Source organism: Schistocerca serialis, chromosome 1 (genome assembly GCF_023864345.2).
Source record: "Schistocerca serialis cubense isolate TAMUIC-IGC-003099 chromosome 1, iqSchSeri2.2, whole genome shotgun sequence".
Lineage (NCBI taxonomy): Eukaryota > Metazoa > Arthropoda > Insecta > Orthoptera > Acrididae > Schistocerca > Schistocerca serialis.
Window position 1 is genome coordinate 1186712479 of NC_064638.1, and position 24643 is coordinate 1186737121.

The 24643-nt window shown below is 39.4% G+C and overlaps 1 protein-coding gene across 2 annotated transcripts in view; it reads left to right on the forward strand.

Moving 5' to 3' along the window:
- The window catches only part of LOC126418774 (STAM-binding protein-like A), an 81087-nt gene that overhangs the window by 42418 nt on the left and 14026 nt on the right, over positions 1-24643 (forward strand). For both annotated transcript variants that reach the window (XM_050085713.1, XM_050085704.1), the window contains 3 exons: positions 12713-12850; positions 15918-16030; positions 18404-18506. In XM_050085713.1, the coding sequence (XP_049941670.1) occupies positions 12713-12850; positions 15918-16030; positions 18404-18506 (354 nt within the window). The remainder of the gene's footprint in view (positions 1-12712; positions 12851-15917; positions 16031-18403; positions 18507-24643) is intronic.

The following is a 24643-nucleotide window of genomic DNA, read 5'->3' on the forward strand; positions in this document are numbered from 1 at the left end:
ATTTGAATTAGCAGCACTCAAATAATCCAGTGAACTATGAATTTCAGAAGTGCTGCTTGGATAGGGATTTTGACTTTTTAAGTAAATGAGGTTCATCTGCCACCGGTGTTATAATTTGAAGAAGAGAGATAGTTATCTAAAGGGATAGAATAGTTGCACAAGGAGTTAGTTTCATTTGCCATCTTTCAAGCCAATTCCATTAAGGAAAAGAAAATGGAATAACAATTTCCAAACTTTTGTATTCTTATAAGCAAAGGCTTCTGTGGCCATTGTTACTTTCAATAAAATTCTTCCGGGCTGTTACTGCATTGTCAATATATAAAATTGTCTGACACCAAGCATTTTATATATTGACAGTGCGGTCAACAGTCCAGAAGAATTTTATTGACAGTTTTGTATTCTTGTTTCCTAAATTTAGAGTTAAACTGCAAAATCATAACTGATTTTTTTTAAAAAAAATCGCAAAGCCAAATGAAACTGCTGCATCTTGTTTTATTGTTCATTTCCTTACTACCAAATCTGATAAACAAATAAGAGGTACGTACTGGCAGAAGTAAATATGTGAGGGCGGGTCATTATTTGTGCCTGGTATTTCAGGCAGTTGAGCATTTCCTATGAAATGCAGGGGTTACACTTCCAGTCTCAGTCAGGCACACTGTTTTAATATGCCAGAAAGATTCAAATAAATTCATAGTTTGTAAAATTGGCAATGCAGAGACAATATACAAAGTATATCCCAATAGATTTGCTTTTTGATTACTCTGCAGCTCCCCATTTGAGAAATTTATTGTAACTGAAATTTAACTGAGATGTTCTATTAAAAAGGTTTGATTCTTACTTATAGAGATATGAGCCTTGTGAGCTTATTTTGTGCACATTTCTGCACTTCAGAAACAATTGTAGTTCAGTAGGTGCTCTACACATCAAGTTACTTAGGTGGAAGCCTTCTTCCCATGTTAGTAACATACACTGTGTTGATTATATATGACATGTTAAATCTATGCACTAGTCTGGGACCCAAAACTGGATATATACTTTTCGCAGATATCTCACTGCCAACTTCATGCCACAGGGACTGGTGGACAGTTTTAACTTAATACAAGCACTGTCCATGGAGAGCAGTTTTCAGGTGTGATCTGAGTTGTTACACACAGTTTTAAATTGTCATTTCAGTTAACAAAGGCATACTCTGCAAAGGAGTAAAAGTACTCCATCCCAGTAACAAACTGTAGTTGATTGAGAAACGAAACTCAGCTCTATATTCACTCTCCCAAATGTGCTAGCCCAACAACAGCATTGAAAAGTACCTGTAAAACTTGGCAGGAATGGAAAGAAGACTGTGGCAAGCTGCACTTGGATAGAATGTTATGTACTTGAATAGTGAAGTGAACAGAAGACAGCCTGAGAAATGCAGGTATTGGATTTTGAGTCCTGTTCCGTTGTGCTTTAACTTGTCAAACACAATTCTGGATTATTTTTGAAATGGAGCTAAAAGTTTCAAGAGATGGATGTTCAGGATTCTTGGATTGTTGTTATATGGAACTCTGCCTACTCTCAACCCGTCTTCTTGCAGAGAAGTCGCCATAATGAATAAGATTCTAAGAATCATAAGAACCTGGAGGGAGTGGGGGTCTTGCACTGGCTCAGCTGTAGTTGGTGAAGTTTGGCAGGAGGCAGCAGGTGGTTACTGTTACTGGCTGCTAGGTGCCTGTGGTTCATTGCATTGCTCAAGGTGAGCCTGCACCCAATCTGTACCAGCCGAAAGGAAGTATAGGTGCTGGCATTCCGGCCTCAGTAGCAGAGCTGCACTGTGTGAGGAAAGTAGGTAGTGGTGTCGATTAATGGCATATCAACTGTGCAATGGCGACAGGCATGATGTTCTGATGATAGTCTTGCACTTGTGTTGGCTCAATATGATGCCCAGCACTCACAGGTCGTGTGGAGAAGGGACCTGTATGGCCACACAACGAACACGGCATGGCCAGCACGGAGCATTGTGAAGCAAGATGGTTGAAACAAAAGCAGCTGTGCTGAGGTGTGCTGCAGGCGATTCATCGTCCATGGTCTGTGTAGGAAGGGGCAGCACGTGACCACAAGCAAAACCTGAGGTGGAAGCATCAACGACAGACGTGGATGGATTTCAGAAGGAAGACACAAGATCGCAGTTGAGTGCCAAGTGACATGGCGGAACCATGGCTAGTTCGTCGCTTGAGATCTGCACAGCACAGTAGGTTGGGCAGATGCAGGAGTATCCCAGCGCAGTTAACTAGAATGTCCCATTGGTCCGTCAGAAATGGGCGCATTAAATGGCAGAGAGTGATAGGTGAGAAAGTTGGCGTCAAAGGTGTGCGAAGCATGTATTAGCAGACCACACTAGGGAGATGGGAGCCGTGCATGTCGACCCCAAAACTGTACAGCCAAGTGGTCCCTAATGGAGTGAAGTAGAAACTCCAGAGAGAGGAAACCAGAATCTCCTGCAGAAGAAACTTCCTGCTGGACATAGAATCCAGTAGTAGGCATCAGTGCAAGTGCGTGCTGCACCTGGGTTGCCATGACAAAGGAGGCAGAATGAACAATGGAAAAACAAGCATTCTCATTGTATTTGTAGCACCCGCAGAAAAATGTTGCGCTTCACATTCGAAAGTTAGTCTCACAATAGCGACGTCCTGCATTGTTGGGAAGGTTGGGAGTTGAGTCATTGTTTGAGTTGCCGTAAAACTGGTAATAAGTGATGCACAAGTGTATTCATGTGACTTGGACTCACCAATGTGGATTTTCTATCTATGTTAGTGAGTCATTGGATAGAAATAACAAACATTTACGGTGAAACACTTTAATTCACACAAGATCACATGAAAGTACAGCACAGAATACGAAAACAGCCAAAGCTCACTGAATCCAAAGATAGAGCACTCCTCATTCCAGAGTAATTGCATATCAGTGGTTGCCACAAGTTGTAAAATTATCCTATTGTTTAGAGACAAAATATAATATAGCTTTTTATGAAAATAATAAATTTCTGAAAATCTAATTGGCACTTTAATCTTTTTTTTATCATAGGAACCGCTAATGAAATTGAGAATTCAGTTGGTGAACATAGTGGTCACCATTCTCTTTTTCCCAGTTTTCGTTTTTTTTTTCCATATATTCGACTGGTGATGTTTTTTTTTAACTTTTGCCAATGATAGTAAGGGTAGTTTTTCAGGTCCATCCAAAGTGCATCCTGCCAGAACATTAATTCGTTTGTTTGAGATAATTCCCCCCTGATCACTGTCATCCCCGAAGGAAAAAGAAGTAAAAAAAGTCAGTTTTACTGACATTGAAGATACCTTTTGCATCATATTGTACCGTGCTGAAGGCAATGGAGACTGCAGAAAATCTTAGGTGTAGATGGTAAATTCAGTTAACATTGCTGCAGATGTTTTTCAACTCATCATCATCATCATCATCATCATCATCATCATCATCATTATCATTTAAGACTGATTATGCCTTTCAGCGTTCAGTCTGGAGCGTAGTCCCCCTTGTAAAATTCCTCCATGAATCCCTATTCAGTGCTAACATTGGTGCCTCTTCTGATGTTAAGCCTATTACTTCAAAATCATTCTTAACCGAATCCAGGTACCTTCTCCTTGGTCTACCCCGACTCCTCCTACCCTCTACTGCTGAACCCATGAGTCTCTTGGGTAACCTTGCTTCTCTCATGCGTGTAACATGACCCCACCATCTAAGCCTGTTCGCCCTGACTGCTACATCTATAGAGTTCATTCCCAGTTTTTCTTTGATTTCCTCATTGTCCACACCCTCCTGCCATTGTTCCCATCTACTAGTACCTGCAATCATCCTAGCTACTTTCATATCCGTAACCTCAACCTTATGTGGCGCAGTGGTTAGACACTGGACTCGCATTCGGTAGGACGACGGTTCAATCCCACGTCCGGCCATCCTGATTTAGGTTTTCCGTGATTTCCCTAAATCACTCCAGGCAAATGCCAGGATGGTTCCTCTGACAGGGCACGGCCGACTTCCTTCCCCATCCTTCCCTAATCCGATGAGACCGATGACCACGCTGTCTGGTCTCCTTCCCCAAACAACCAACCAACCAACCTCAACCTTATGGATAAGGTAACCTGAATCCACCCAGCTTTCGCTCCCATACAACAAAGTTGGTCGAAAGATTGAAAGGTGCACAGATAACTTAGTCTTGGTACTCACTTCCTTCTTGCAGAAGAGAGTAGATCATAGCTGAGCGCTCACTGCATTATCTTTGCTACACCTCGTTTCCAGTTCTTTCACTATGTTGCCATCCTGTGAGAATATGCATCCTAAGTACTTGAAACTGTCCACCTGTTCTAACTTTGTTCCTCTTATTTGGCACTCAGTCCGTTTATATCTCTTTCCCACTGACATTACTTTTGTTTTGGTGATGCTAATCTTCATACCATAGTCCTTACGTTTCTGATCTAGCTCTGAAATATTACTTTGCAAACTTTCAATAGAATCTGCAATCACGACTAAGTCATCCGCGTATGCGAGACTGCTTATTTTGTGTTCACCTATCTTAATCTCACCCAGCCAGTCTATTGTTTCCAACATTTGATCCATAAATAATATGAACAACAGTGGAGACAGGTTGCAGCCTTGTCTTACCCCTGAAACTACTCTGAACCATGGACTCTATTTACCATCAACTCTTAACTGCTGCCTGACTATCTATGTAAAGACCTTTAATTGCTTGCAAAAGTTTGCCTCCTATTCCATAATCACGTAGAACAGATAATAACTTCCTCCTAGGAACCGGGGGTCATATGCCTTTTCTAGATCTATAGAACATAGATACAATTCCCTATTCCACTCGTAACACTTCTCCATTATTTGCCGTAAGCTAAAGATCTGGTCCTGACATCCTCTAAGAGGCCTAAACCCACACTGATTTTCATCCAATGTGTCCTCAACTAATACTCGCACTTTCCTTTCAACAATACCTGAGAAGATTTTACCTCTGTAGTTGTTACAATCTTTTCTGTTTCCATGTTTAAAGATTGGTGTGATTACTGCTTTCATCCAGTCTGATGGAACCTGTCCCGACTCCCACGCCATTTCAGTTATCCTGTGTAGCCATTTAAGACCTGACATTCCACTGTATTTGATGAGTTCCGACTTAATTTTCATCCACCCCCAGCCACTTTATTGCACTGCAATCTATTGACCATTTTCTCCACTTCCTCCAATGTGATCCTATTTCCATCATCATTCCTGTCCCATTGTACAGATTAGATTAGATTAGATTAGATTAATACTAGTTCCATGGATCATGAATACGATATTTCGTAATGATGTGGAACGAGTCGAATTTTCCAATACATGACATAATTAGGTTAATTTAACAACATACTTAAGTTAATATAACAACTTTATTTTTTGTGTTTTTTTTTTTTCCTTAATTTATATCTAAAAATTCCTCTATGGAGTAGAAGGAGTTGTCATTCAGAAATTCTTTTAATTTCTTCTTAAATACTTGTTGGTTATCTGTCAGACTTTTGATACTATTTGGTAAGTGACCAAAGACTTTAGTGCCAGTATAATTCACCCCTTTCTGTGCCAAAGTTAGATTTAATCTTGAATAGTGAAGATCATCCTTTCTCCTAGTATTGTAGTTATGCACACTGCTATTACTTTTGAATTGGGTTTGGTTGTTAATAACAAATTTCATAAGAGAGTATATATACTGAGAAGCTACTGTGAATATCCCTAGATCCTTAAATAAATGTCTGCAGGATGATCTTGGGTGGACTCCAGCTATTATTCTGATTACACGTTTTTGTGCAATAAATACTTTATTCCTCAGTGATGAATTCCCCCAAAATATGATGCCATATGAAAGCAATGAGTGAAAATCGGCGTAGTAAGCTAATTTACTAAGATGTTTATCACCAAAATTTGCAATGACCCTTATTGCATAAGTAGCTGAACTCAAACGTTTCAGCAGATCATCAATGTGTTTCTTCCAATTTAATCTCTCATCAATGGACACACCTAAAAATTTGGAATATTCTACCTTAGCTATATGCTTCTGATTAAGGTCTATATTTATTAATGGCGTCATACCATTCCCTGTAAGGAACTGTATGTACTGTGTCTTATCAAAATTCAGTGAGAGTCCGTTTACAAGGAACCACTTAGTAATTTTCTGAAAGACAGTATTGACAATTTCATCCGTTAATTCTTGTTTGTCAGGTGTGATTACTGTACTTGTATCATCAGCAAAGAGAACTAACTTTGCCTCTTCATGAATATAGAATGGCAAGTCATTAATATATAATAAGAACAACAAAGGACCCAAGACTGACCCTTGTGGAACCCCATTCTTGATAGTTCCCCAGTTTGAGGAGTCCAAATTTTTCAGAAATAGATGAAAATTTCCTGATGGGGACCTATATACAGTTACAATTATAAATGTGCCTTTATTTAATTTAAGCTCACAGGCACATGCTTCTATATGTTTCTCTACACAAAACTTTTTTGTTTCTATACTTTTTGCACAATGATAACTTTTGACATATATGGCAACTCCTCCTTTCTCCATATTTTCTCTCATTACATGTGCAGAGAGCTTATATCCACTTACATTTACCTTATCCATATCAGTAACAATGTGATGCTCAGACAGGCATAGTATATCTATTTCATTCTCAGCTTCTAAATCTTCTAAACAAACCAGAAGCTCATCTACTTTATTCTTTAAACTCCCAATATTTTGATGAAATATACTTACATTATTTTTAATTATACTTTTATGAGAACCTTTCCTTATTCTAACATTTGCAGTACTCTCCTGTCTGAGTTTCTCATTGTGCTTAGGCCTAGTTCCTATACCAGTGGTCACATGGTGTTCAGAGAGGCAGATTATGTCAACTGGGTTGGGTGACTTTAATTCATCAATGCAATTACCTAGGACTGAGATACATCGAAATCTGAAACATTACTGATCGTATTTTCACCAACATTGAGCAACTCTTCAAAATATTCCCTCCATCTGCCCAAGGCATCAACAGGATTCACCAGCAGTTTTCCTGACCTGTCCAAAATACTTGTCATTTCCTTCTTAACTCCCTTTCGAAGACTGCTAATTACACTCCAAAATGGTTTTCCAGCAGCTTGACCCAAGGTCTCCAACCCGTTTCCAAAGTCTTCCCAAGATTTCTTCTTGGATGCTGTAATTGTCTGTTTGGCTTTGTATCTTTCTTCAACAGAACTTTCTCTGTCTACCTGAGTTCTAGTCTGTAGCCATTTTTGATATGGCTTCTTTTTCCTTTTACAGGCTGCCTTGACTGTGTCATTCCACCAAGCTGTTTGCTTCATCCTACCTTTACACACTACTGTTCCAGGACATTCTTTGGCCACTTCTAGTACTGTGTCCCTGTACCTTGTCCATTCCTTTTCCAGTGACTGCAATTGACTACATTCAACTAACTGGTACCTTTCTGAGATCACTGTTATGTACCTGTGTCTGATTTCCTTATCCTGAAGTTTCTCCACTCTTATCCTCCTACACATGGACCTGACCTCCTGCACTTTCGGCCTCACAATACCAATTTCACTGCAGATTAAATAGTGATCAGTGTCCTCAAAAAATCCCCTGAATACACGTGTGTCCCTCACAGCCTTCCTGAATTCCTGATCTGTTATTATATAGTCAATGACAGATCTAGTTCCCCTGCCTTCCCAAGTATACCAGTGAATGTTCTTATGTTTAAAAAAGGAGTTTGTGATTACTAAGCCCATACTGGCACAGAAATCCAAGAGTTGTTTCCCGTTCCTGTTGGCCTCCATATCCTCTCCAAATTTACCCATAACCTTTTCATACCCTTCTGTTCGATTTCCAATCCTGGCATTAAAATCACCCATGAGCAGAACACTGTCCTTGTCCTTCACCCTATCAACTACTTCACTGAGTGCGTCATAAAAACTATCCATCTTATCTTGATCTGTCCCTTCACAATGCGAATATACTGACACAATCCTAATTTTCTTGCTAGATTCTGTCAAATCTACCCACATCAGTCGTTCATTTACATACCTTATTGCAACTACGCTGGGTTCCATTTCTTTCCTGGTGAAAAGCCCTGCACCCCATTGTGCTATTCCTGCTTTGACTCCTGACAGGTAGACCTTGTATTCTCCCACTTCTTCTTCTTTCTCACCCCTTACCCGAATGCCACTAACAGCTAAAACGTCCAACCCCATCTTACTTGCAGCCTTTGCCAGCTCTACCTTCTTCCCAGAGTAGCCCCCATTGATATTAATAGCTCCCCATCTCATTACCATTCGTTTGCCGAGTCGTATCGTAGGAGTTCCTGGTTTGTCAATTAGAGGTGGGACTCCGTCGCCTCCAAAGGTCCGAGGCATTTTGCTCTGACTGTTGCCAGCATCAAATTTATAGTACCAGGGAAGCAGGTTGCTAGCCCTACTTGCCCCGGGTCCCATTGAATTTTACCCCTAACGGTTGAGGGACTAACTGGTGGATTTGGTAGTCTTTGCCGTCTGAGCACAAAGGTGGCCACGACTCGGAATATGTCCGAGATGCCCAGCCTTATTCCAAAGTAACTGGTATCCTGACTGTCAGGACCACTTACTTGGCCACTCATACGTTGCCCGTGGTTCATGAACTAGGACATGATACCAGGAACCCACACCATGAACCACTTTTTCAACTTCCCTCGAAATTTTCCAATCAGCCTGGATTTGCAGAAAATTCAGTACACATTTGTTTTGAAAATTCATCGACTCTCTAACAATGAAATTGCTAATATCAGAGCATTCCGAAGCCTAGCTTGCTTGAATCAAACATGCAGTGAAATCTCTATATCTTAGTGTGCAGACATTCTGATGTGTTTTAACTCTGGTTACAGTGCCACAATTTGATATCTGTCAGTAATTATCTTCACTATTGTAGAGTCAAAAATGAGAAACTCTTTAAGGACTTCTCTTTTTGACCACCAGTTTTCATCATCTGCCTTAAGCAACTCAATCACCAAATTAGAAAACTGTCTGAAGAGTTTTGACAATAACAATACCCAAAGACAGTTGGTAACATAGCAATGGTAGTAGTCATTGTTTACTTTTTGTCTAATGAAAAATAACAAGCTGATGAGTCTGGGTGATGAAATGATTACAGAAAGCATGCCTGAATAAAATCTTTTCAGTTTACAAATTGCATTGTTTCAAATGAAACACTCAAGCTTTCGATCCCTTTCTCCACCATCGGTGTTTCGAGTAATAAACCACTGACTGCTGGAGCTGGTATGGTTTTCCACTTAATGGGAATGATTACAGCATTTGCAACCAATCAGAAAGCACCGCAATAAAGAACAGCGGTAATTGTTTATTTCCTATTGTACTTCAATGAAGCGTGAATATTCATAGTCATACCAACAGCGTTTGTCAGTATTTTGCGTGATGTGTTATACATCTCAAGGAGTAATGTATACAGACGAGCTGCGTTACCGTAACGGTCAAGGTGTTGGGCTTCTACGCGAAAGGTTACGAGTGTTTTCTTTTTTTCCCGTTATTTGTACTATACTGACTAGGAAACAAGCATTACTTAGTGGAAAGTGCCAACTACTCATTATTATTATTATTATTATTATTATTATTATTATTATTATTATATATTTTTTAAATGATTTCCTTTACTTTGTGCCTATAAAATTCTATTATTTACTCACACTCTCCTTTCTGCTTCTCTTATGTAATATGACAAAATTTTCTCTCTTCTTCAACTTAGATATACTCTGTAGTACATGTAAAAAAGTTTCTTCCACTTCTGCTCCATCTATCATGATGACGTTTCCCTCATTCTGTCCCACTTAACAGTGTAAACTAGAGGAAGAGATCAAACCAGAATACACAATGTGCCTGTGGCATCACAAGTGCATCACATACAGAAACATAAACTCAAAATCAATGCGTCGATGCTAAATATAAACTGTTATGCCTGTCCTGCAATGTCTACACCCCCCCCCCCCCCCCCCAAAAAAAAAAAAAATGGCCATGTAAAAGGGTTTAAGGAACAACAATAAGAGAAAAACGAAAAAGGAAAATATAAAAACGAAAACATATAAAATGACAGTTACATTAACCAACACTAGGAATATAATAGGTTAATAGAATAAAATGTCTTTTTTGTTAAATGTGTCATTGTTAATATATTTAAATAAATATATATATTTAAAAAGAAAGATGATGTGACTTACCATACGAAAGCGCTGGCAGGTCGATAGAAAAACAAACAAACACATACATACACACAAAATACTAGCTTTCGCAACCAATGGCTGCTTCGTCAGGAAAGAGGGAAGGAGAGGGAAAAACGAAAGGATGTGGGTTTTAAGGGAGAGGGTAAGGAGTCATTCCAATCCCGGGAGCGGAAAGACTTACCTTAGGGGGAAAAAGGACAGGTATACACTCTCGCGCGCGCTCGCGCACACACACACACACACACACACACACACACACACACACACCCATCCGCACATATATTTAATGCTGCATAATAACTGTGTTGAACATTGAAACAAAATTAAGTCATTTATGGGGGCAAGGTATCAGTCAAGAAGATGTGTAAAAATCTAATTTTTGGGCCAAATAGTTTTTGTGGAATCGAATGATAAGAGTGTCAAAGCAGTCGGAACACCATGTGTCTGCACAGGCGAGCAGTGTAGTGACAAAATCGCGCACAGCGCGGAATGCAGGGAGCACTTCTTTGTAGCAGCGAAAGGGTTAATGCGGCCGTGGTGGCTTTACTTCATGTACTGCGCGCTCCCCACTAAACATAAGCTTGCGAACTATGCTATACTATGGTGCTGCTTCTCTTCGCGCGTACGTCGTGTGCAACTGGCAACGCAGCAATCTCCCGCGTCTGGGCGGGCATGCGCGAGCCGCCAAGATAAAAGAATTGAACTATAAGTCTGCATTAAAATTGTTACTGTTTATTCAAATCTTGATGACCTCCTTTATAACAGAATCACAATATGTTGACAAGTGAGACAAGGCTGTCGTCTTTTCAAATTGTATGTTATGTCTGCTGCATCAAAGATCATAAATCTATTTCTATCTGTATTGACAAAACCTGTGACTGATTAAAACTTGTATATCGGAGCATGACTGTTATGTGTGCCTAGGGAAACAGAAGATCAGCAATAGCCAAACGCCATTTGGATTGTGGCTGACCTATTAATTTTTAAGAAGCCTGTGTGCTTGTTCCACAACCATAGGTAGAGCAGTAGAAAATAAGAGAGGGTATTAGATGATTAACTCCCCCAGCAGTGTGAACGGGGAGGATCGTTAAAAGGTGCCAATGTCCTGGCTGCCAGTAGTCCCAGTCCAATGTGCCATGTGCATTTGCAAGTCAGCATCTCTTCAAGACCTAGGTTAAATAGTATAAGCATCTACAAGAGAACTGCCGCGCAGCACTGACATCTTGCCATAAGAAAACATTGCTCCTGGTTATGAACTGCAGATTCACTGCTGCCTGTCACATATATGATAGAATAGAACAGGCAGTAAGTAGCCCCCCCCCCCCACCCTCCTCCTCACCTCTCACACCTGCCCCATCCACAGGCATCTTGGCTTTGGACTGCCTATTGACATTGCAGAATAATGAAGTCAGTTGTTACGTGACAATTGAAACAGGGCAGTACATAGAGAACTAAGACTCGGATTTCTTTTTTGAAAAGAGAAAAATGGGCTGTGTTAAAGTAGGGTGATGCTTGTTAACATTTGCTTTTGTGCATTGTGACTAACCATATCAAGCTGAACAAATTCTGAGAATATTTTTTATTAAACAGATAATGTTTTACAGTCAGCACGGAAAATGACTGACATGGCAATGATTCATTTAGATTTTAATATTTACAATGCTGCTATTGAGTCTCTTCAGCAGGTTATTTGTAATCATCTTAATCCCTTTCCCCAGATTTAAAATTCTACTGAAATTTACTCGTCTTATTAAAACTTGTTGCTGTGAAAGTACACAGTAGTATACAAATTGTAACTGAATAATGTGAGTGGAAAAACAGTGGTTTATTTGAAAGCAGCAACTTGTTTGCAGATTGAAATTTGAAGCACATGTGAAGTTCACATAAAGGTGTTTGTTAAAAATATGAAAATCCAACATTGTTCTAACAATAAAATTACAAGGCTATATAATGGTTGCCTAGTACCGCCAACAAATGTTTAGAAGCAGACAAGACCACTAGTTTTAGGAACAGTTAATTCCTTTCTCAAGGACAAAAGAGTAATAGGCAGTTGGAGTGTGTGAAACAGAGGTAAGTCACACAGGGGTTCATGTAGTGAAGTCAGGAGTGGAGAAATTAATCACAGTGGTTTGTAAAAAGAGTAAAGCAGTTATCAGTCTGAAGATTTTTAAAGCACTGTGGTGTTCATGACCGTGGCTGAGAATAGGTTTACCCAACTGGTCACAGGGAAATGAAAGTTTAACATTTGTGTGGCACACAAATGCAGTTGCTAACAGCTACCTCTCTGTGCTAATGAACTTAATGGCTTGTAGCTCATCCCTGGAGGTTCTCCTGCATTATGAAATATACAGTTCACAATGGCTGATTATTCATCTCTTTTAATAAAAAATAATAATGAATGTGACTTTATTCTTTGATTTATTTTGTGTAATATACTCCTTTCTTTTGTACAGGAACAGAATCAGTTGATTATAACTCATTTGCTGGTTCCTAAGCAGACTGGTACACCAGATTCATGCACTACACAGAATGAGGAAGAAATATTTGACTATCAGGACCAGCATGATTTAATTACATTAGGTTGGATTCATGTAAGTCATAGTCCTTTTATAATTTCACTTATTTACTAACTGATGATTTATTGTTTTATCAATGTATTAATTCTGAAGATAATAGGCATTAATTTGTTAAGAGGAATCAGACAGCAACATAAAGAAAAGAATGATTATTAATAATGGGCATGTAATAAAATTTTAAAATAATGCACATGTATTAAAATTGCTGTAAAGAAACTAATGAGGAGTCAAGTGAGGGTTATAATTGCAAAAATTGAATTGTGCGGAAAACAACAGAAAAGCATGAGAGTTACGTATACTAGTAATGTTATATGCCACTACCATATAACTGACACAAATTTTCTGCTTTATAGAGTGGAGATGATTTGAAATAAATGATTTGTTGTGTTGAAACTTCCAACAAGAAGGAAACAGAATGCCTAGTTTGAATTTGACCTAAGCCCACAGTTCACTCGTAGTGAATGCAACTAGGTATTGATGAAATAGTTGTGAAGTGGCCTGACAGATTGCTAAGTGAAATACCTGCCAAAGAAGCGGGGCAGGGATAGGCCATATATTCTGAATTATGAATAAAGTTTCTGTGTTCTGTGGTGTAAATGCAGCTTTATTTTTTAGATAGCTCTTTCTGTTCTTTACAGAAATTTTTTGACAGTGTGTAATACTCTGTGAAATATGTGTAATTTTAATCATTACTATGTGAACTTTCTATGTAGCACTGGTATATCACTTGTTGACAAAATGCTTTTTATATGAAATAGAATGTAAGCTCTATAATTTGTTCATATGATCATTATTACTGCTGTTCTGTGTGTTAATGTTTGATCATTCGGGACTCACTTTTCATGTATTTGTTTACGTATGTTTTAGATTGTCTATTTAAATATAGTTATTACTGTAATAATCTGACATGTTCTACATCCAGTGATACATTTATATCAAGGACCCATGAAATTAAAAAATAAATAAAGATATAGCAACAAAAATACTCAATTTTTGAAAATATATTATAATTGGATAGATAAAAAAAGTCTACTAACCATGTGTTCACACGTATAAAGGTATTGAAACTTACAAGCTTTTGGAGCCAATGGGTCCATGGGGTTGAAGGGAAATGAAGAAGGGTGAAGGAAAATGACTGGTGAGGTTCAGGAAATGGGGAGAGTTGGAAAGGTTGCACAGAACTGTGGATTGGGGGTCGGGATGAGAAAGAATGGCTGACTGGCTGGGGACTGCAGTGGATGAGATTTGAAAACCTGAGAGCTGAAAGGTGGAAGATGAGGCAATACACAAGACAGATATTACTGATGAAACATTGTGCACGAATCAGTAAGACCAGAAAAGCTAAGTGATTTTATGTGGTAGAGGTGGAGGGATACACAGGTCAGAAGGAAAACTAAACAGGAGTGAAGAAAGGAATAGTTACTGAAAAGAAATGCGGAGGCCAGATAAATTAATGTACGTTATGGCCAGGTGGGTGGCGAGAACCAAAGATCTGTTCCACCTGTGGCATTCTGAGAAACTCATGTCTGGCAGAAGAATCCAGATGGCACGTGTGGTGAAACAGTCATGGATGTCGTGACTACATTGTTGTAGAGCATGCTTTTCAACAGGATATCATGTGCTGCCACCATAAATTCTCTGCCCTGTCCATTCATCCTTACTGATAACTTGGTGGTAGTCATGCCAATGTAAAAGTCCAAACAGAATCCATATAACAGCTGGTACATGACTTGTGCCACTTCACAGGTGGCTTTCCCTTTGAAAATATGTTTTTCTAGTTACAGGGCTGGTGTAGGTGGCGGTAGGAAGGGCAAGCCTTAGCACAGGGACAGTCACAGAGGTGGGAGCAATAGGACAGGGAAATGGATGCAGAAGGAGCATAGGGTCTGAAAAGGATATCGCAGAGATTGGGAGGGTGACAAAAAGCTATTCTAGGAGTGGTGGACAGGCTGGACCTCATTTCAGGGCATGATTTTAGGAAGTCAAAGCCTTGTCGAAGTAGCCGATTGATCCATTCAAGGCCAAGACAATACTGAATGACAAGAGGGGTACTCCGAAGTCGTTTTTTGGAGAAATAAACAGTACCAGGATTGAAACTTCCTGGCAGATTAAAACTGTGTGCCCGACCGAGACTCGAACTCGGGACCTTTGCCTTTCGCGGGCAAGTGCTCTACCAACTGAGCTACCGCACTGAGCAGCGCACACTCCGCTGCAGGGTGAAAATCTCATTCCAGTACCAGGATTGGTTGTGATGGCCCAGGAAGCCTGCTGTTGAACTAAACTGGTGGGGTAATTATGTCCAGTGAAGGCTGAGGTGAGAATGCTGGTGTATAGATGTAAAGAATCTGCATCTGAACAAATATGCTTGCCTTGAATGCATAGCTGTATGTGAGAGACTGTTTGACATGGAAAGGATAGCAACTATTAAAATGTAAATGCTGCTGTGTGTTAGTAGGTTTAATGTGACCTTAATTTTTTTTATTTCAGCATTTCTTCTCTGTAACTATTCCTGTCTTGATTTCCTTTTAGTTTTCTGTACCTTTTTTTTTCTGACATGTCTATTCTCCCGCCCCCTCCCCATCCAACCACCACTTAGCTTCCGCTCTTATTAACTAAAGCACGATGTTTTGTCAGTAACCTTCGTCTTGCTTACTATCCTATCTTCCACCACTAACCTCTCGTATTTTAAAATCTGGTATAATTCAGTCCCCAACAATCAGTCTTTCCTTCTCATCCTGTTTGGTAAGTCTTCCCAGATGTGGGGTTCTGTCAACTTTTCTGAAGTCTTCCCATATCATAAACCACACAGTCCTTTTCCTTCATCCCTCTTTGTTCCCTCTTCAACCTTTCTGCCAGAATTAGCCACTGTCTCTGAAAGCTTTCGCATGTCAATACTTCTATATATGTGTGTTCTAGTGATGCTGCTTGGTGAGAAGATCCATCCAGTTACAATATAAACAAACAAACATATATATGTAAAAAAGGAGAGCAAACCGTTACTTTCCACTATTGTTGTTCATACGTAAATATGTTTTAATATGGTTCCACTTGACTTAAATACATGTTTATCTAATTTTTACAGACACATCCTAGTCAGACAGCATTCCTCTCTAGTGTGGATCTTCACACACATTGTTCTTACCAACGTATGATGCCAGAGGCACTTGCTATTGTTTGTGCACCTAGATACAATGAGTAAGTATAAATTCATTTTAAAATATATTACTGTGAAGTATTTAACAAACCATATAAGAAAATTATTTGGTCTTCAGTGTCATAATTACTCTACCACTGATAGCCGCAGACTTCAGACTGTTCCGAAACTAATTAGTAAACACTTTATCATTGTGAATAATGCAAAGTTACTGATCTCACATTGTATGACAACATCTGATTGTGGCATTAAATGAGGTAGTGCACACATGTATGTATAGCCTGTTGTCACAATTATGCATATGTAATGTGGCCATTATTTCTATGTGGCGTTCCTGTAATCCTAGTAAAGTTTAAACTCCTATGGTGTGGAAAGAACACACACACACACACACACACACACACACACACACACACACACAGAAAGAGAGAGAGAGAGAGAGAGAGAGAGAGAGAGAGAGAGAGAGAGCTCTTGTGTTATGAACTAAAGACAAGTAATTTCAAATTGTATGCCACATACAACCTTCATCTTTCACATTTACCCCACTATCCTGTTCACACAACATTCCTGTGCCACAATAACCAGTCCTAACTTACTGAGCCCTCTAAAAATCAAGGAAGTGTATTGACCAATCCTGGAATGCAAAGTAGGGCCATGATTTTTCAGTGATTTTGTTGTGAAATGTGCAAACACTTCTCAATATACTGGCAATATTGTGTGCCATCATTAACCATTTATTACCATATTCTGACCTTTCAGGGTTGCTCGGAGGATCCTATTGTAAATACTTTACCAGTGTTTGCCTCTGAATGACATTATATGAGTCCGATATTATTTCCTCAGAACACCAGTTAGATACCGTCAGGTGGTTACAGCAGTTACTGCTGCAAGACATGGATGATCATGTTTGCGCAGCTGCATCCAAATTCAGTGGGGCCACAGGTGGTACTCACACATGTGTGGAAAAGCCCTTGTACTTGGAAAGACTCACAGAGCCCACTGCCAGAACCGGAAGAGAAACCTGACTGGAATGACTTTGCAGCAGTCTCATCAATAGTGATGTGAGATTTCATCTAAGCACTGCCTTGAATCATGTGCTAGCTGTCGTTTAATTAAAATGGTAGAAACAGGACCCTCTGATTACAGACTCAGTACAGTGCATTGCATAGGTTTAATTCAGCTTTTAGTCTCACCAACAGTTGGCAGCACAAGCTTTGGTCACAGTGCACATGTGGGAGGCCTCTAATCAGCTCCTGGCAGGAAACCCTACAAGCACTTACTTTCATTCAACTCTAAAAGCTTTTGCACTCATTCATGGTTGCTAATTTTGGCCCAGTGAACTTGAATGCTGCCATAAGAATGTCACCAGTCTTGTAGCAATAACTACTCTTATCAACTAACAATGACAAACATTTGCTTCGAAGAACTATTGTGAGGCTTATTACGATTATGTTAATATCCTTGTGAGAAGTGCCAGCAGGATCATCCTATCATAATATTTGCCAGCCCTGTCACTTAAGAGAACTTATGCACTAAAAGAAGTCCTACCTGGGAGATGACACACGTTACCTATATTATTTATCAAATTTGTAGTGCATTTTAATTTCGAACCATTTCTTAGGTGTCAAATATTTTGTCAGTGCCAGCCAGCAAAGTGATGAAATGGTTGCAGGACACTTTGTCACCATGAACTTGAGAAAATCATATTACAGTATTTTGAGCCATTTAGCAATTGATTGGTGCTTAAACTAGATTGAAGTTGTTACTAAGATTTAGGACATGGACAATGTTCTTTTCTGAGCTGACTGACTAACGAAACCACATACATACACACAGTCAGCCTGGGACACCAGGACAATGTATCACACTAGAACAATGTAGTTTTACATATGTGAGGTTTTGTTAATCAATTAGTTCTGAGGAAGCACTTTGTCCAGAAGCTTCAAAGATTTCATTCATGTGTATGTTCCTATTTGAAAGGTCAACATGTTGACTATTGGTGCATCATTGTCTCTCTCTCTCTCTCTCTCTCTCTCTCTCTCTCTCTCTCACACACACACACACACACACACACACACACACACACACCATTTCATTATCATTCATGAAAGTGGTGAGACTGGACTGAGCAAAGGTTGGAAATTTGTACAGGCGCTGATAACCGCGCAGTTGAGCGCCCCATAAACCAGTCATCATCATCATCCTCTCTCTCTCTCTCTCTCTCTCTCTCTCTCTCACACACACACACACACACACACACACACACACACACACACACACACACACACAATTAGTAATTTGGGCATGTTTTCTAATTTGTCTTACCAGTGTCTTCTTTTTGTTACTTGATGCATTGTATAATAATTTATTTTTACCATATGTCACTAATAGTATGGAAATGATCTTTATTTCAGAAATGGATTCTTTATGCTAACACCAAATTATGGTCTAGACTTCATAGCAAACTGCAGGCAGACAGGATTCCACCCTCATCCCACTGAACCACCACTATTTACTGTAAGTTACTTCCTCTCATTTTTCTGCTATGAATAAGTTTCTTGTAGATAAAGAATATAATTAGAACAAAACACTTTACATTTTTGCTGCTACCAAGAGATAATAAAGTATTCCCTAGCAAGCATTTTATTGACACAGATTAATTTATCAAATACGAGTCTTTTGTTTCAACAACAGACAAACACACTTGCTTCCAGAAATTAAGCATAATCAGGAAAAGAGAAGAGTAGAAAGAAAAAGGAAAGTAGTTACTGAAAACAGTAAATATTCTTACGTATGGGAATTACGCAGTTTGTATAGGAAAGGGTGTCTGATTCAGAAAGCAAAGTGTGTTAAGTTTTGACTTTTTAGAAAGTTATCATTTAATGATTTTAATATATTAGTATGTAACTCAACAAAAGGATATGTACAGCACTTCAGTAAAAGTGCAACTGAATGTGCCAGAGCAGGCACTCATAACATCAATTGCCTCATAGTTGTGAGTGCCCTTGGTGGCCTATTCAGTAGTTCTTTTTTCAAAGTGTTGCATGCGGTGTGATCAAAAATATGATGGATGAAATTTTTTTAGCATCATCTGCTGATGCTATAATCATTTATGTTATTTGTCTGATAGCCTGATGCATTGAAACAGGCAGCGTCTATGTTCTGACTTGTCAGTCAGCATCCAGAGACGATGGATTGAGGTTGTATTTACTGCGTCTGTAACACACCATGGATTTTAAACAGCGTGCAGCATGGATTTCGAACAACGCATGAACATTAGGCTCTGCTTCAAGTCTCAAAAAAGTGCCAAAGAAACTCGCGAAATGTTGAAATTGGTGCATGGTGATAATGCTGTAACTCTCAAGGCTGTTTATAATTCATATGAACAATTTTAAAGTGGGAATGAGTCAATAGAAGATGAACAACATTCAGAACGTCCATGAACCAAGATGCAGAAATTGTTCGTTCAAACAGGCAGTTAACTTTTTGAGGACTTACTAAAGAACTTAGCATCTTATATGGATCTGTGCAAAGCATTTTACTAGGTAATTTGCAAATGAGACAAGTGATCGCAAAATTTGTACCCAGACTTTTGAGTGATGAACAGAAGGAAAATCATGTGCCAGTTTGCATGGAGGTGAAGGATCATTTTCATTCATATCTGGACTTCATATCCAAACTATAACTGGAGATGAAACTGAGGTCTGTTGGTCTGACCTTGAGATGAATATCCAGAGTTTCCAATGGAAAACGAGTGAATCTCCTCACCCTAAAAAGGCACGTCAGTCAAAATAGGATTCAGTCACACTCATTGTTTTTTTCCGATATTGAGAGCATAGTGCAGTCAGAGTTTGTTCCAAGGTGAACAACTGTAAATGCCCAATTTTATAGGAGTGTACTGCATTGTTTGCAAAATGATGTACGAAGAAAAATACCAGAAAAATTGGGCCAATAGCTTTCTTGTTCATCACTACAACATGCTGTGCCGCACCTTGTTTTTGATTCATGAGCTTTTGGCCAGAAAAATGTTCCGGTCTGTCTACATCCACCTTACCCAAACTTAGTACAATGCAACTTCTGGCTCTCCTCAAAAATTAAAACTATGCTTAAAGAAAAATGTTTTGTCACCATTCCCCGACATTGAGAGGGCCACGGTGTAACAGCTGAATGCCCTTCCAAAAGAAGCCTTCCAGAAATGCTTTCAGTTATGGATTATAGTGTGGGTGATCCTCAGTAGCCTCTATCAAAGTCATGTGTGGAGTGTTGTCTCAAAAGCCTTGAATATGTGACAAAATATCATTTGAACCTTTGGTGACATTTCTAATATACAACAAATGTTTGTTCTTGCCAGTATAAAATTGATAAAGAGTACCATTTCATGAGACCATCATCTGGCCTCATGTACAGAACATAATTGAATGATGTTGTGCATAACCATTGTATGCCAAGCTTACAGCTGTTTCAGGAGTTGCAGTTTCCTTACAAGCTGTATATAAGAGGTTCAAAGTTGTTGGTCTGTATGCCAAACATCCAACACTGTTACTCTGTCCCACTTGTGAGAGTGCAGAGTGGAATCTGATTATTGTAGAGTAAGCATCACCTGAGATTAGACCACGAGTCAGTGGAAAGATGTGCACTTCACTGGGTGAAATCCCTTTCAGTTTGCAGAACAGTTCCAATCACACATTTGTCTAGTAGGAAAGTGGTAGTAAAATCACAAAAACATTATGGAAAGAGACCAATTTTTTGTTGGCTGTGGATGGACGTGGTTGAATGAGCTTACATACTGTGAGGGATTCTGTCGGTGCCCAGAAGTGCAGAGATGAAGTATTGTAGCCACACACTTGACACGTTGAGGTCTGTTGCTCCATTCTTTCTCTTCATGGACACAAATGCTTGTCCATATGAACCTGCTGTGGTGAATGAATTTTTTTTTTTTCATGACAATGCAGGGTTATTACAAATGATTGAAGCGATTTCACAGCTCTACAATAACTTTATTGTTTGAGATATTTTCACAACGCTTTGCACACACATACAAAAACTCAAAAAGTTTTTTTAGGCATTCACAAATGTTCGATATGTGCCCCTTCAGTGATTCGGCAGACATCAAGCCGATAATCAAGTTCCTCCCACACTCAGCGCAGCATGTCCCCATCAATGAGTTCGAAAGCATCGTTCATGCGAGCTCACAGTTCTGGCACGTTTCTTGGTAGAGGAGGTTTAAACACTGAATCTTTCACATAACCCCACAGAAAGAAATCGCATGGTGTTAAGTCGGGAGAGCGTGGAGGCCATGACATGAATTGCTGATCATGATCTCCACCACGGCCGATCCATCGGTTTTCCAATCTCCTGTTTAAGAAATGCCGAACATCATGATGGAAGTGCGGTGGAGCACCATCCTGTTGAAAGATGAAGTCGGTGCTGTCGGTCTCCAGTTGTGGCATGAGCCAATTTTCCAGCATGTCCAGATACACGTGTCCTGTAACGTTTTTTTCGCAGAAGAAAAAGGGGCCGTAAACTTTAAACTGTGAGATTGCACAAAACACGTTAACTTTTGGTGAATTGCGAATTTGCTGCACAAATGCATGAGGATTCTCTACCGCCCAGATTCGCACATTGTGTCTGTTCACTTCACCATTAAGAAAAAATGTTGCTTCATCACTGAAAACAAGTTTCGCACTGAACGCATCCTCTTCCATGAGCTGTTGCAACCACGCTGAAAATTCAAAGCGTTTGACTTTGTCATCTGGTGTCAAGGCTTGTAGCAATTGTAAACGGTAAGGCTTCTGCTTTAACCTTTTCCGTAAGATTTTCCAAACTGTCGGCTGTGGTACGTTTAGCTCCATGCTTGCTTTATTCGCCGACTTCCGCGGGCTACGCGTGAAACTTGCCCGCACGCGTTCAACCATTTCTTCGCTCACTGCAGGCCGACCCGTTGATTTCCCCTTACAGAGGCATCCAGAAGCTTTAAACTGCGCATACCATCGCCGAATGGAGTTAGCAGTTGGTGGATCTTTGTTGAACTTCGTCCTGAAGTGTCGTTGCACTGTTATGACTGACTGATGTGAGTGCATTTCAAGCACGACATACGCTTTCTCAGCTCCTGTCGCCATTTTGTCTCACTGCGCTCTCGAGCGCTCTGGCGGCAGAAACCTGAAGTGCGGCTTCAGCCGAACAAAACTTTATGAGTTTTTCTACGTATCTGTAGTGTGTCGTGACCATATATCAATGAATGGAGCTACAGTGAATTTATGAAATCACTTCAATCATTTGTAATAGCCCTGTATATCACATGGAACTGACCAGTGAGGTCATTGGATCTGAATAAAGCGTATCTTGGAAGTTGAACTACACATGTGAGTTAACATCAAGGATTCTTGTGAGCTGTGCGCAGCTGCTTCTCGGGATGGGACTGATTTCCAGTGGAGACTGAGTCATTGTGTGTTCATTAGGGGTAATCATACACATGGTTGACATTTTTGTTATTACACAAGAGATTTTCTGTGTTCATCGCTTTTAAAAAAATTTGTTTATTTGGCTTTACCCTTTATAATTATTTGTATAGGACCCTATGCTGTGCCAGGTATTTGGTTAATAAGGTCCACATTGTTCTGTAGCCTGTTTGACATCATGTCCAGAAGTACACTCTTGTTTCTTGATTGTACTCAACTTTTGGGCACTGTTGCACTATGTTGTTGCTGTTGGAACACCACTGGACCAAGTATGAAGCTAAGTGAGTTGATCTCCAGATGGATTATGACAACTAAATCAGTTTGGAGTCAGATCAGTCTTCGGAGTTTAATTAATTACTCATTGCAGGTTGTACACACATTATCACAAAATTAGTTATGTAAAATGTTTAATAGTTAACCTAACATATTTACCAGTGAGCCATGAAATTCTTGATGTTTCTTGACAAAGAAATGAGACAATCAAAATGAATAGGCTTGGAGATTGCTAATACACTCATTTCAAAATGCTTCTGACACTGGGGAAAATATGAACGTACACATCATATGCTTGGGAGGCGTTCAGAAAAACATGTTACTTATGAACGATGCTTCATGTAAAGCATTGTAGTAAATCACAATTTCTTAAATGTTGGTTGATTCTGTTACTGTGTTGGTAGAACTTCCTTCAGAGGAGATGCAACAATGCTGATGCCCTGAACATGACTTTAAAGCCCAAACTGTATTACAGTCTTTTCAAAGTTTTTGTTCCATTGACATATCATTGTGCTAATATTTAAGTTCCTTGTTTTATCCAGTAATTTCTGTTATTGGCATATATTGTGCCAAATTGCTTTCCAACACTTTTTAACATTTGCACATACTTTTGTTGAGTCTTTTACAGTTACTTATGCATATGGCTTTGTTTTTGTTTCTTCAAAATCATCATTTATAGATTGTTGACATTTCTTGCCACTATGTATATAAATTTTCCAAATTATTTTGACAGTATTTGTGTCATGACTTGTTGATAATCTTAGGTCAGAAAACACTTTCCTTCCAAAAACCTGTCTGCAGTATCCACAGACTGTAGTTTAATTGCCTCTACAATTATTAATAGCTATTTTTTACCTCATGTTTTCTGTCAGTGAGATTTTGTTTCATTTACATTTCCATCTTTTGTACTTTATTCTGTGAATGTCTTAAGCCTAGGACGCCTAAGGGGGGTGGGGGGGCGGGGGTTCGTTGAACCCATAATTTTTTTATGTCCCCTGCTTTTGCCCAAGTAACTTTCATACTACATATTCCCTTTGAGTTAGTGTTTGTTGGCTATTTTATGAAACCTTAGTATCAATATATTTTATAGAAAATTCCTGCTTTGAAAGAAAAAATAAACTAACTTATTATGGGTCCAACAACCCCCCCCCCCCCCTCCCCCCCTTAGGCTCCCATGCTACAGAAAATTTCCCTTAGTAGGATTTCGTATTTCTCATCTCTACAACAATGCAAGTTAGTTTCTTGTTGGTTGGTATTCTAGATATTCACTATTCACAACAATCGGTTTACTTTCAGAGGAAGTGATTGTTGATGTCAGTCAGCTGTTATTTATCTTGTAAACTTGCAGTGAGTTAGTGCAGTTCCCAACACGTAGGCCTCCAGTAACTTTGGTGTCCTACACAGCAAAAACGAAACCAAGTAAAAACTTACTGATGTTTGGCAACACTGCACCAAGATAAAGGCACTGTTGGAGGAGAGAAGAATAAAACAGAGATAAATGCATATTATAATTCCACTAAAGGTGGCATTGATACCATTGATCAAATGGCGCGTATGTACACCTGCATGAGAGGAACAAAGAGATGGCCTCTATCTGTATTTTACTCTCTCATCGACATTTGTGCTATCAATGCAACCACCATATACATCCAGCAACATCCAAGATGGAATGAAAAGAAACACAACAAACGGAAACTTTATCTTCTGCAAGCTGGGATGGAACTAGTGAAATTGCAGGAGGAAGAAAGAAGTGCCAATGCAAGAGGGTTATCCAACCAAATTGTTCAATCAATGGAGACTATTCTACAAAATAAAATCAAAGGAGTGACAACAGAAGCACGCCAGCCTCCTGCAGGGAAAGGTCGATGCCATATTTGTGTAAGAAAAGGTAAAACAAAGAAGCAGAAGTACAACAATCTAAGT